We start from the raw sequence: 14,707 nt of genomic DNA, 5'->3' as shown, positions 1-14,707 counted from the left end.
TAATTGTGGCACTGTCTAAGATCACCGGGGAATAAAAGGGGCACTTCCCATATTTTTCCTAAGTAAATAGCATGCCCAATGTTTTCTTACCCATCTCTGTTTATTAAGAAAACATAAAGCAAAGAAAGGAAAAGAAGAAGAGAGCCCCCTGCCTCACCTGGACTTCGGTCCACCCGAGCCAGCTGGCCCAGCTAGGCCGGCCCACTCCCCCTCCCCGGTCATCCCTCTCCTCTCTGTTCACGCGACCGAGCCCCTCCCCCCATCTCGTTCCCACCGGACCTGGCGCGGCGCCCCGCGCTGCCACATCGGCGGCGAGGGGATAAGGGCAGCCCCGACGCCTCGGGCTCCCTCCCTACTCGCCCACTCCACCCAGCTCTTCCTCTCCGCCTTTCTCTCTCCCCACCAGATCCCCTTACACCCCTCCCCCAACGTCTTCTTCCCCAACGTCTTCGTCGCCGCCCGCCATCGTCCACACAGCCACCGACCGCCTCTCGTCTCGCCGGTGTGTCCAAGAGCATCCTCGTCCTTGCCTACGTCGTCTACATCGACCCGTTCGAGCTCAACATCACCACCACGTGGATCGGCCCCGTCTTCCTCGTCTTCGCCCGCTGGCCGCCGTCATCGACCACCTTCTTCAACCTCTGCCATCGGCGATCTCCTTCGATCCGCTGCCGTTCGTCCACCCGGCGTCCATGAGCCGTCCGCATGACCTCACGGTGAGCACCACAGCAAAAGCCCCATGTTTCCCGTTCGATTCCTCCCCGTAGCTGCCATCCCCACTTGTAGCATTGACCCCGTCTATCCCATGATCCGGCCGCTGTCATTTAGTCGCAATAGATGGGAGTTCACCCCGTCCACGCACGCGCTTGACCATCCACACACGGACGCGCTCGCGCACTCGCTCGCGTCGTGCCTACCGCCGCTCCCCTGCCTCGGTTTGGCCGCGCTCGTCGCGAGCTCCTAGCTGCCCCGGCCGCGCCCACCGGCGCGTGCTGCGTCGTCACGCACGCCTGGGTCGTGCCCCGCGCGCAGCAGCTGCGCTCAGCTGTGTTGCTCGTCTGCTGCGTTGCTGCTTGCCTTGCCGCTGCTGCTGCCCTTGCTCTTGGCGCCTGCTACTGCACTACTGCTGCTCCGGTTGCTGCTCTTCTAGTGCTGCTTACTACTGCTCTATCTTCGTGCTACTATGTTGTTGCTTGTTGCTGATAATGACTATGGCCGCCGTGGTTCTGCCCCATGAGTGTTGGCCGTGGCACAGCCACTAGATGTGAGAACGGCCCTGTCCAATTAGTTTAGTGTTAATCACTAGTTAGGTTAGTTACTAGCCTATGGCAGGTGGACCCCATTTAGTTAAGTTAGATTTTATTTATTTTGTTGAGGTTCAGTCTATGTCATGTGGGCCATGCCTTCCTTTTTGACCAGTCAATTGACTTGGTCAATCTGGATTAATTAAATGCAGAAATTTTAGAATATTTATTAAACTTTGAAATATCATTTTAAATTCAACCGTAAGTCAGATGAAAATGTTTTCTACATTAAAGTTGCTCAGAACGATGAGACGAATCCAAATACGCGGTCCATTTGAATGCCACACGTCCCTAGCATAGCGAACATGCAACCTTTCCCCCCGTTTCATCGGTCCGAAAATGCCAAACTTCGGGGAAACATTCCCGGATGTTACCCCCTTCACCGGTAACGTATAGCACCGCGTTAGAACACGTCTAGCTCTGCCTGTTGTCCTGTTATACACTTGCTTGCTATGTATTTACTGTTTCTTCCCCCTCTTCTCTCCGGTAGACCCCGACACCAATGATGCCCATGTGATCGACTACGTCGACGACGACCCCTCCTTGCCAGAGCAACCAGGCAAGCCCCCCCTTTGATCATCCTGATATCGCCCATTCCATTTTCTCATGCTTGCATTAGATTTTGCTATTGTTATTGTTTGCTCCTATTATGATGCATAGCCTGCTTTTGTAACCTGCTTATTGTTACCTTACCTGCTTATCCTAGACTTCTTAGTATAGGTTAGTTAGTGATCCATCAGTGACCCCCACCTTGTCCTTGTTGCCCCTGCTTCATCATTGAAGACCCGATCAACGGGATCGAAGACCAGGCCCCGGCACCGCACATCACTTTCCCCTTAGTTGCTCGACACTGCTGGGTTATTATCGAGTGACGAGGGTGAGACCTCTACAGCACTTATGATTTTAACCCTGTAGTGTAGCTATTCGGTCGTGGTCATCGAGGGTGATTCTGCCTTAACCACTTCCGATACGACTCTGTTGTGCAACCCCTCAAGTGTGAACCTCGGGGGTGATTCCTCTTAAGTTCACCTTGATGATTACATCGAGTAGAATCCATCGGGGGTGATTCCTCGGGTTTTCCCCTTGATGTTTAGACACACATTTACTATGATTACTATGACTTTACACTGAACCATGTTACTAAAGACGGGTCGGCCCTGAGGGGTACCCGCGCGAGCATAATTGCGAGTGATGTGGAGACGGGTTGACCTGGAAGGTGCCCGAGAGATAATTACGAGGCGTGGTCGGGCATTCCTAGCCCTTGCCGCAAGTCCTCGAGACGGGGCAACGGGGTCACATCTTTCGTGAGTCTTTGCTTGTTACCGCGCATTCCTAATCCACTACGATTTGGATATTTGATCCGAGGGGCCTCTGGCCTGATAGCACTAACCATCACGTGGGCATAGTATGGGCGCTCTGCGCCGTATGCATCAGCCGAAGCTTAATAGACGTCAGCGACTGAGCGGTGCGCGCCGGGTTGGACTGGTAAGCACCTGCCTTTTTAGGGAGGTAGCTAGGTCTGCTCATCGGTCGCGTTCGCAACGTGCAAGAGTTCCCGGGGAGATGGCCCATGACCCCTGGGGGCATAGGTTTAGTCCGGCGTGCTGGCCTCTCTATTAAGACTAGGTCGGGTTGCGGCGTATTGTTTGGCCGAGGCCGGGCATGACCCAGGAAAGTGTGTCCGGTCGGAGTTAATGGAGCGTGGTGGGTAAGTTGGTGCACCCCTGCAGGGAAGAAAACCTCTATCGATAGCATGTCCTACGGTAATGGACACTCGGAGTTGTATCCCGATCGATACAACTAGAACTGGATACTTGCGATGAGAATTGGATGGTGATGAGAATTGGATAGTACGGCTCTGGGACTTCTTTCTCGCAGGGAGTCGAGAAAGGATCTCTGGTCGAGGTTGATAACACTAGTACTACTTCACTTTAGGCTACTCTACTCCCTCCTGTTTGCTGCAAGATGGTGGTTTCCAGAAGATGCTAGTCTTCGATAGGACTAGGCCTTCTCTCTATTCTGGCATTTCTGCAGCCCAGTCCACATATACAACCTTTCTTTGATAATGTTGCATATGTAGTGTAGATCCTTGCTTGCGAGTACTTTGGATGAGTACTCACGGTTGCTTTGCTACCCCTTTTCCCCCTTCTTTCTTCTTTCTGGTTGTTGCAACCAGATGGTGGAGTCCAGGAACCAGACGCCACCTTCGACGACGACTTCTACTACCACGAGGGTGCCTACTACCTCATGAAGACCGCGACGACCAGGAGTAGTTAGGAGGCTCCCAGGCAGGAGGCCTTGCCTTTTCGATCGATGTTGATTTTGTGCTAGCCTTCTTAAGGCAAACTTGTCTAACTTATGTCTGTACTCAGATATTGTTGCTTCCGCTAACTCTTGTGTTTTCAAGCTTATGTATTCGAGCCCTCGAGGCCCCTGGCTTGTAATATAAAGCTTGTATTATTTTAATTTGTGTCTAGAGTTGTGTTGTGATATCTTCCCGTGAGTCCTTGATCTTGATCGTACACATTTGCGTGTATGATTAGTGTAAGATTGAATCGGGGGCGTCACAAGTTGGTATCAGAGCCGACTGCCTGTAGGTAGCCCCCTTTCCAACTCCTTGACCGAAGTTGAGTCTAGTCACTGAAAAACTTTTACTAACATTGGTTGTGTGTCTTACGGGCCCACGTCGCCACTGGGTGGTATTAGGATCTTTTACTCCTCATCTATACTCTGGGACTCTGAACTCTCTTCTACTCGGGTTAAACGAATTTACTAACTCTAACACTAGGATCTCGTAATTACTTCTTCCTGGAGAGGCCCTTCATTCCAGATGACGGCTTGATTCATCAGAAGACCCCGAAGTTACTCTACGATGTTATCCTGATAACTTGTGCTCATCGCATTTGCAATTCCCTTCCACCGTCAACCCCTATGGATAACCACATACACTTGCCATTCTTACATTCGTCCCCAGTTGCTCTTGTTATTACAAGATACCCCGAAGTACTCGTCGTTGTTCCGAGAATCCTTTGTGCTTACTGCCTTGCAGTTCCTTGTCGCATGAATACACCTACAAACTAATCCTCACACATATTGAGGATTTGTTTTTTTCCCAGTTGTTCATGTGTTTCACAAAAGTCTTCGAAATACTATTCGATCTTTCGATAATCCTCAGCAACCTGTTGTTCTTGAAATTCTTGCTTGCTTGCATTATGGTTAATCCCATAAGTCTAGTAATCTTATTGGCATCCTTTGTCACTATCATTTTGAGTCTGTTGATTCAATATGTTGCAAATGCTCGCAATCCTCAGTCGGATCCTAGATTCATCCTTCTGGCTCAGACGTCATTTTGAACATGAGCTGGTTCTCAACCAATCAAATTGCCGACGATTTACCCCTAAGTCTATACAACTTATCCGTCCTTTATCAGAGTGTTTGCTTCTGATCCCTTGATATGGAAATCATAATTCCTTTGCATTCGAGCTTAGAATTAGTCAGTTTTTTCTATAATCTGATGTCCTTGAATTGTTTCTTCTTCTGGTTGAGTACCAATGCTCACATCAGATCCTTTGTGAACCACCGATCCTTTGTGGGGTTCTATCCGACAACGTCCTTCATATGCAGTAACCTTGTGAGTTCTTCCCTCGATATAAAATGCCTTTGGTAAATTGTTTTCTCTGCTTTGGCTAACCATGCTCGGCTTTCGAGCTTGTGTTATTTACTCTTGAAGTTTGTGGTATATGTCGCTAAGATGCCCCTGGGTTGAACTTATGCCTTCCATAATCCGTGTGAACTTAAGAGTTCTCACGAGTCATACTCTTCTGGTGTTTCGCCAGATAAATTCCAACACTTACAACTCCATCGAAAGCGAGAAGTGAATGAGAGGTTATGCATTGAAGAGTGGGAGTTGACCTTGAACTTTTTGTTCATGCCCATGGACACTATGTAGATCCTATCATATAAGCTTCTTGTAATAATAACTTCCTTCATATAATATCATCCGATCTCTGGGATTTGATCTTTTGCAATCATGGTTCTCGCCATATTGTTCTTCTTTGATCCCATTTCTCGAACAAGTTAAAGTACTTGTCTTGTGCAGATCGTTTCACCTATCAAGCATCTATTCTACTCTACCTTCGAGTATTACCCTCTGGTATCTTGAGAATATCAAACATCTGTGTTGCTTCGTGTGAGTCTTCTTCTAGTATTGCTTCTCACCGATTCCAATTTTCCCCGGGTTCTGAGTTATTAGTCAGTCGAGAATACCGATAAGTGAATCGATTCCACACTCCGATTCAATAACTCTAAGTAATTTTCATTGCTTACGAGTTTAATAATCCTTCAAGTCATTCCTAGCCTGGTCGGCTATATCATTATCGTGCTAAATTTAACTGTGCTACCTGGTCCTTCCCAGAGCACAATTTTCATGATGAGCTAAGCTTATGTCGACCTTCCTCGTCATATCCTTTTGCCTTGCACAACAAGCTTGATCTCGAGTTTGTGTCGTACCCGTGGTTCAATAACCTTTCGCTTTATCATTCCTTTGAATTGATGTCATCGCTGATTGATTACATCTTCATGAAATCTCTCGAAAATGTGTCGTGATCATCAACATTCTGAGCTCTTCCAGGATATCGATTGAATTCATGATGACAAATACCATCCTTGACCCTCGATGATTTGTGTTATCATCGACAACATTCTTTCCTTCCCCAACACGTATTTGTTCATATAAATTTTGGAAATACATCCTTTTTGACATGTCGATTGATTTTTGCTGAAACCATCGGCCACCTCCTCTTCTTCCCTGATAAAATTGTATGAGGTTTTCAAGTAATTCTCGAGGGCTCCTTTGTGTTCCCAAGGTCCGACCTTTACCTGATGACCATGTCAATGCTACCCAAAAGTATGACTGTGTTACTCCGAACATCATTAAGAACATTGGAGGCGCAATGCTAAATGTTTCCTGATCAATTATCCAAACACTATTGTATGGGTAACATCATGAGTTCCCTCGCCCTTTTCCCTAAATGGTTACATACTTGGAGTCCTATTATGTATATCATGCTCTACCTTTCCTTGGGAAGGATATACTCCTGATACTCGGGTATAATCACCTTTTCCTTTCCTTTGTTCTGATTAATATACTAATCACATTTTCCTTTCCATGGTTTTGTTTAACCTTTCTGGTAATCTAGATGATATAAGCGATAATATTCACTGCTTATGTAAACACCTCGATGTACAACTTGGTCAGAATACCCCTGTTTCTATTGATGGTGGCATTCCAGTAGCCACCGATGGACGAGAACTTTGCCTATTGGTCCGCCTCGTTCAACGAGCAGGAAAATGGTTCTCTTCGTCCCTCGCCCTTGGTACCAACGTTGTTGCCAACATAACTGACAGTCTATGCTCTAACATGCCTTGCTATCATCACCCTTCCTACTTTTAGACCACATGGCGGGCCTATAACCCACCGTTCCACAGGGTAGAAACCTGACTCAACTGTACACCCCTGTTTCCAAAGTTATTCCTCGCGCTTGGCTTCGTATGTAATTCACGAGCCACCTTCTTGTGATCTGTTCTGGTAACAGATGCAATACCTATCCATGCTCTGAACCCCATTCACCCTCTATTTCAGGCAACAAACGATTGTCTACCAGTTTGAATCTTCTTATTGCACCTCACCTTGCTCTCGATGACTTTCTTGAATTTCAACTCGAGAGATGCCTCTATGCCACGTTCACTTACATAGTACCCCCGTCCCTATCTTGTGTTGAGCTCCGCCCTTCCCGAGTCTTTCCCCTTACTCCACCTCTTAAATCTCGGGACGAGAATTCTTGAAGTGGAGGAGATTTGTAACACCCCCAGTGTCATGCTACAGTAACCCTCTGTGATTAAACTAATCATTTTTCCAAACAGTGCTTAATCAACTTTGTTCAATATCCCATTTGAAATTCCGGTCAATTCAAATTCAAGTGAAGTTTGAAGTTGCTCAAAAGTTGCTGGAAAAATGTTCATCATCTGTCAACAATTCTGTAACAATTATTTGTTAAGGAACACAACCTCACTTTTGTGCAAAGATGAGCATTAGCAATTATAACAGCACCAATTCAGCATTTTTAAATGCTATCCTATTTATGAAAATACCAAATGAATTCTTCTGGTCTCCAAAATAATTGTGGCACTGTCTAAGATCACCAGGGAATAAAAGGGGCACTTCCCATATTTTTCCTAAGTAAATAGCATGCCCAATATTTTCTTACCCATCTCTGTTTATTAAAAACAGAAAGCAAAGAAAGGAAAAGAAGAAGAGAGCCCCCTGCCTCACCTGGACTTCGGCCCACCCGAGCCAGCTGGCCCAGCTAGGCCGACCCACTCCCCCTCCCCGGTCATCCCTCTCCTCTCTGTTCACGCGACCGAGCCCCTCCCCCCATCTCGTTCCCACTGGACCAGGCGTGGCGCCCCGCGCTGCCACGTCGGCGGCGAGGGGATAAGGGCAGCCCCGACGCCTCGGGCTCCCTCCCCACTCGCCCACTCCACCCAGCTCTTCCTCTCCGCCTTTCCCTCTCCCCACCAGATCCCCTTACACCCCTCCCCCAACGTCTTCTTCCCCAACGTCTTCGTCGCCGCCCGCCGTCGTCCACACAGCCACCGACCGCCTCTCGTCTCGCCGGTGTGTCCAAGAGCATCCTCGTCCTTGCCTACGTCGTCTACATCTACCCGTTCGAGCTCAACATCACCACCACGTGGATCGGCCCCGTCTTCCTCATCTTCGCCCGCTGGCCGCCGTCATCGACCACCTCCTTCAACCTCTGCCGTCGGCGATCTCCTTCGATCCGCTGCCGTTCGTCCACCCCGGCGTCCACGAGCCGTCCGCATGACCTCACGGTGAGCACCACAGCAAAAGCCCCATGTTTCCCGTTCGATTCCTCCCCGTAGCTGCCATCCCCACTTGTAGCATTGACCCCGTCTATCCCATGCTCCGGCCGCTGCCGTTTAGTCGCAATAGATGGGAGTTCGCCCCGTCCACGCACGCGCTTGACCGTCCACACACGGACGCGCTTGCGCACTCGCTCGCGCCGTGCCTACCGCCGCTCCCCTTCCTCGGTTTGGCCGCGCTCGTCGCGAGCTCCTAGCTGCCTCGGCCGCGCCCACCGGCGCATGCTGCATCGTCACACACGCCCGGGTCGTGCCCCGTTCGCTGTAGATGCGCTCAGCCGTGCTGCTCGCCTGCTGCGTTGCTGCTTGCCTCGCCGCTACTGCTGCCCTTGCTGTTGGCGCCTGCTACTGCACTACTGCTGCTCCGGTTGCTGCTCTTCTAGTGCTGCTTACTACTGCTCTATCTTCGTGCTACTATGTTGTTGCTTGTTGCTGATAATGACTATGGCCGCCGTGGTTCTGCCCCATGAGTGTTGGCCGTGGCACAGCCACTAGATGTGAGAACGGCCCTGTCCAATTAGTTTAGTGTTAATCACTAGTTAGGTTAGTTACTAGCCTATGGCAGGTGGACCCCATTTAGTTAAGTTAGATTTTATTTTATTTTTTTAGGTTCAGTCTATGTCATGTGGGCCATGCCTTCCTTTTTGACCAGTCAAATTGACTTGGTCAATCTGGATTAATTAAATGCAGAAATTTTAGAATATTTGTTAAATTTTGAAATATCATTTTAAATTCAACCGTAAGTCAGATGAAAATGTTTTCTACATGAAAGTTGCTCAGAACGATGAGACGAATCCAAATACGCGGTCCGTTTGAATGCCACACGTCCCTAGCATAGCGAACATGCAACCTTTCCCCCCGTTTCATCGGTCCGAAAATGCCAAACTTCGGGGAAACATTCCCGGATGTTACCCCCTTCGCCGGTAACGTATAGCACCGCGTTAGAACACGTCTAGCTCTGCCTGTTGTCCTGTTATACACTTGCTTGCTATGTATTTATTGTTTCTTCCTCCTCTTCTCTCCGATAGACCCCGACACCAATGATGCCCATGTGATCGACTACGTCGACGAAGACCCCTCCTTGCCAGAGCAACCAGGCAAGCCCCCCCTTTGATCATCCCGATATCGCCCATTCCATTCTCTCATGCTTGCATTAGATTTTGCTATTGTTATTGTTTGCTCCTATTATGATGCATAGCCTGCTTTTGTAACCTGCTTATTGTTACCTTACCTGCTTATCCTAGACTGCTTAGTATAGGTTAGTTAGTGATCCATCAGTGACCCCCACCTTGTCCTTGTTGCCCCTGCTTCATCATTGAAGACCCGATCAACGGGATCGAAGACCAGGCCCCGACACCGCACATCACTTTCCCCTTAGTTGCTCGACACTGCTGGGTTATTATCGAGTGATGAGGGTGAGACCTCTACAGCACTTATGATTTTAACCCTGTAGTGTAGCTATTCGGTCGTGGTCATCGAGGGTGATTCTGCCTTAACCACTTCCGATACGACTCTGTTGTGCAACCCCTCAAGTGTGAACCTCGGGGGTGATTCCTCTTAAGTTCACCTTGATGATTACATCGAGTAGAATCCACCGGGGGTGATTCCTCGGGTTTTCCCCTTGATGTTTAGACACACATTTACTATGATTACTATGACTTTACACTGAATCATGTTACTAAAGACGGGTCGACCCTGAGGGGTACCCACGCGAGCATAATTGCGAGTGATGTGGAGACGGGTTGACTTGGAAGGTGCCCGAGAGATAATTACGAGGCGTGGCGGGGCATTCCTAGCCCTTGCCGCAAGTCCTCGAGACGGGGCAACGGGGTCACATCTTTCGTGAGTCTCTGCTTGTTACCGCGCATTCCTAATCCACTACGATTTGGATATTTGATCCGAGCGGCCTCTGGCCTGATAGCACTAACCATCACGTGGGCATAGTATGGGCGCTCTGCGGCATATGCATCAGCCGAAGCTTAATAGACGTCAGCGACTGAGCGGCGCGCGCCGGGTTGGACTGGTAAGCACCTGCCTTTTTAGGGAGGTAGCTAGGTCTGCTCACCGGCCGCGTTCGCAACGTGCAAGAGTTCCCGGGGAGATGGCCCATGACCCCTGGGGGCATAGGTTTAGTCCGGCGTGTTGACCTCTCTATTAAGACTAGGTCGGGTTGCAGCGTATTGTTTGGCCGAGGCCGGGCATGACCCAGGAAAGTGTGTCCGGTCGGAGTTAATCGAGCGTGGTGGGTAAGTTGGTGCACCCCTGCAGGGAAGAAAACCTCTATCCATAGCATGTCCTACGGTAATGGACACTCGGAGTTGTATCCCGATCGATACAACTAGAACTGGATACTTGCGATAGAATTGGATGGTGATGAGAATTGGATAGTACGGCTCTGGGACTTCTTTCTCGCAGGGAGTTGAGAAAGGATCTCTGGCCGAGGTTGATAACACTAGTACTACTTCACTTTATGCCACTCTACTCCCTCCTGTTTGCTGCAAGATGGTGGTTTCCAGAAGATGCTAGTCTTTGATAGGACTAGGTCTTCTCTCTATTCTGGCATTTCTGCAGCCCAGTCCACATATACAACCTTTCTTTGATAATGTTGCATATGTAGTGTAGATCCTTGCTTGCGAGTACTTTGGATGAGTACTCACGGTTGCTTTGCTACCCCTTTTCCCCCTTCTTTCTTCTTTCTGGTTGTTGCAACCAGATGGTGGAGTCCAGGAGCCAGACGCCACCTTCGACGACGACTTCTACTACCACGAGGGTGCCTACAACCTCATGAAGACCGCGACAACCACGAGTAGTTAGGAGGTTCCCAGACAGGAGGCCTTGCCTTTTCGATCGATGTTGCTTTTGTGCTAGCCTTCTTAAGGCAAACTTGTCCAACTTATGTCTGTACTCAGATATTGTTGCTTCCGCTAACTCTTGTGTTTTCGAGCTTATGTATTCGAGCCCTCGAGGCCCCTGGCTTGTAATATAAAGCTTGTATTATTTTAATTTGTGTCTAGAGTTGTGTTGTGATATCTTCCCGTGAGTCCTTGATCTTGATCGTACACATCTGCGTGTATGATTAGTGTACGATTGAATCGGGGGCGTCACATATGGGCTGGTGCAAGCATCTCGGAGTTGGAACATTCACTTTAATGAAATGATCAATGCGTTTGGGTTTATGCAGACTTATGAAGAAGACTGTGTTTACAAGAAAGTGAGTGGGAGCTCTGTAGCATTTCTCATATTATATGTAGATGACATACTATTGATGGGAAATGATATATAACTTTTGGAAAGTGTATAGGCCTACTTGAATAAGTGTTTTTCAATGAAGGACCTTGGAGAAGCTGCTTACATATTAGGCATCAAGATCTATAGATATAGATTGAGACGCCTCATTGGTCTTTCACAAAGCACATACCTTGACAAGATATTGAAGAAGTTCAATATGGATCAGTCCAAGAAGGGGTTCTTGCCTGTATTGCAAGGTGTGAGATTGAGCACGGCTCAATGCCCGACCTCGGCAGAAGATAGAGAAAATATGAGTGTCATCCTTTATGCCTCAGCCATAGGGTCTATTATGTATACCATGTTGTGTACGAAACCTGATGTGAACCTTGCCGTAAGTTTGGTAGGGAGGTACCAAAGTAATGCTGGCATGGAACACTGGACAGCGGTCAAGAATATCCCGAAGTACCTGAAAAGGACTAAGGATATGTTTCTCGTTTATGGAGGTGACGAAGAGCTCGTCGTAAAGGGTTACGTCGATGCTAGCTTCAACACAGATCTGGATGACTCAAAGTCACAAACCAGATACGTGTACATTTTGAATGGTGGGGCAGTCAGCTGGTGTAGTTGCAAGCAAAGTGTCGTGGCAGGATCAACATGTGAAGCGGAGTACATGGCAGCCTTGAAGGCAGCACATGAAGCAATCTGGATGAAGGAGTTCATCACCGACCTAGGAGTTATTCCCAATGTTTTGGGCCCGATGACTCTCTTTTGTGACAACACTGGGGCTATTGCCCTTGCCAAGAAGCCCAGGTTTCACAAGACCGGGCATATCAAGCGTCGCTTCAACTCCATTTGTGAAAATATTCAAGATGGAGACATAGATATTTGTAAAGTGCATACGGATCTGAATGTCGCAGATCCGTTGACTAAACCTCTTCCACGAGCAAAACATGATCAACACCAGAACTTTATGGGTGTTCGATTCATCACAATGTAACTAGATTATTGACTCTAGTGCAAGTGGGAGACTGTTGGAAATATGCCCTAGAGGCAATAATAAAATGGTTATTATTATATTTCCTTGTTCATGATAATTATCTATTGTTCATGCTATAATTGTATTGATCGGAAACCTTAATACATGTGTGAATACATAGACCGTAATATGTCCCTAGTAAGCCTCTAGTTGACTAGCTCGTTGATCAATAGATGGTTGTGGTTTCCTGACCATGGACTTTGGATGTCGTTGATAACAGGATCACATCATTAGGAGAGTGATGTGATGGACAAGACCCAATCCTAAGCATAGCACAAGATCGTGTACTAAGAGCTTTTCTAATGTCAAGTATCATTTCCTTAGACCATGAGATTGTGCAACTCCCGGATACCGTAGGAATGCTTTGGGTGTACCAAACGTCACAACATAATTGGGTGGCTATAAAGGAGCACTACAGGTATCTCCGAAAGTGTCTGTTGGGTTGGCACGAATCGAGACTGGGATTTGTCACTCCGTATGACGGAGAGGTATCTCTGGGCCCACTCGGTAATGCATCATCATAATGAGCTCAATGTGACTAAGGAGTTAGTCACGGGATCATGCATTACAGAATGAGTAAAGAGACTTGCCGGTAACGAGATTGAACGAGGTATGGGGATACCGACGATTGAATCTCGGGCAAGTAACATACCGGTGGAAAAAGGGAATTGTATACGGGATTGATTGAATCCCCGACATTGTGGTTCATCCGATGAGATCATCGTAGAACATGTGGGAGCCACCCCACCGTGAGAGCGCAACGAAGCGCAAGGAAACACCCCGCATGTCGCGCCAGATCCACTCCTAGTTGTGCCTGCCTGCATATCTGCGACGCAAGGGAACCGGTCGTCGCTTATGAGCAGTCTCACCGCCGCCATCACCACAGGGGCCTCTGCAACCCATGCTGGCGACGACGGGGGAGGAGAGGGGAGGTGGGGCCGAGGGTTTATAGTGTTAGGGCGCCCCCGGTGTCGCTCCCCAAGTGGCACGGGTGCGAGGGAAAAAATACATGATATCCAAAAGTTGGCATTGAAGACTGATTCCCAATCAACTGTTAAGAAGATCAACGACGAAATAAAGGACCTATCAGCTCATGGGCCATTAGTGGTAGTGGTGAAGGACTTACTATGATCCTTTTAGGATTATAGGGTTGACTGGGTGTGGTGGTCGGCGAATAAAGCCGCACACGTCTTAGCTAGGGAAGGTTGCAGGAATAAACTCTGTAAAACGTGGTTTCAGGTACCTCCTGTTTTTGGCAAGAAAGTTTTTGATCTATTCACCAGTTGTCAAGGTAGTACAAAAGAGTACCCAAAGTAGAAATTACATTCAGGTTTGTAGAACACCTAGCGATGGCTACAAGCAGTGTAGCAAATTCGAAGGCGCCCCGCCGTCATCGCTCCTCATTGATCGAAGACGAGCAAACATTGTTGTAATAGACAGTGGGAAAGTTGTCGTGCTAAGGCCTCATAGGAACCAGCGCACCAGAACAACAACTGCCACTGATGAAGAGAAGTGTATATCAGAAGGACCAACCTGCAAACACACAGATGCCGGTGAACGAAGACCAGATCCAAGCAGATCCACCAAACACAAACGTTGACCGGGTCCCAAGAGATCCACCGAAGACACACCTGCATACGCCCTTCGACGACACTAGAAACACCGCCAGGATGGGGGCTAGACGGGGAAAACTTTATTCCATCTTTAGAACGTCGCTGCCTCGTCTTCCGGAACATGGCACAAACTCTAACAGGACTAAAAAAACACCTAAAACATAGCCCTTCTGCAGATAAGGGCCGAGATCCCGTGTCTCCATGGTCCTAGGACCATAGGAGTGAGGCGGACTAGCCGCGGTGCCCGGGAGAGGCAGTGAAAACCCTAGGTGTACGCCTTGGGTCGCAGGATCAAAAGGGTACGGCGTGGACGATCTTTATGGTTCCACATACCTTCTTTTTTTATGAGGGGAGGTTCCACGTACCTTTTTTTTAAACACAGTACATTCGCAAACGCTCATATATATATGCACATACACTTACCCTTATGGACGTACACACGCACAACCAGCGGCGGAGCCATCCTATAAGTGTGAACCCAACGGAATTTGCCTGCTACGTGCGTGTAGGTACTTATTTGATCACTTGAACCCGGTAAAAAATGGTCGCTGACCCCATCAAATAAAGGGCCTCACGTGGATGGC

The 14,707-nt window shown here is 48.3% G+C and overlaps 1 protein-coding gene across 1 annotated transcript; it reads left to right on the top strand.

Annotated features, from left to right (window-relative positions):
• The first annotated feature begins 805 nt into the window (after positions 1 to 805).
• On the top strand, positions 806 to 11,165 carry LOC119279565 (proline-rich protein 36-like). The gene is made up of 3 exons (XM_037560765.1): positions 806 to 935; positions 7,729 to 8,195; positions 10,960 to 11,165. The coding sequence occupies exons 1-3, from the start codon at positions 806 to 808 to the stop codon at positions 11,032 to 11,034; spliced, it is 672 nt and encodes a 223-aa protein (XP_037416662.1). The 3' UTR covers positions 11,035 to 11,165.
• The last annotated feature ends 3,542 nt before the right edge of the window (positions 11,166 to 14,707 follow it).

This window comes from Triticum dicoccoides, chromosome 3B, assembly GCF_002162155.2.
Source record: "Triticum dicoccoides isolate Atlit2015 ecotype Zavitan chromosome 3B, WEW_v2.0, whole genome shotgun sequence".
NCBI classification, from domain to species: Eukaryota; Viridiplantae; Streptophyta; class Magnoliopsida; order Poales; family Poaceae; genus Triticum; species Triticum dicoccoides.
Note: the sequence above shows the minus strand (reverse complement) of the source record. Positions and strands in the feature narration are given on the sequence as shown.

Bases quoted from the DNA above. Each gene is read 5' to 3' on its own strand.
- LOC119279565 (XM_037560765.1), top strand. From the start codon at position 806: ATGATCCGGCCGCTGTCATTTAGTCGCAATAGATGGGAGTTCACCCCG. The intron at 936-7,728 runs GTTTGGCCGCGC...CACGCGACCGAG, and splicing joins ACCGCCGCTCCCCTGCCTCG to CCCCTCCCCCCATCTCGTTC. The intron at 8,196-10,959 runs GTGAGCACCACA...TGTTGCAACCAG, and splicing joins GCCGTCCGCATGACCTCACG to ATGGTGGAGTCCAGGAGCCA.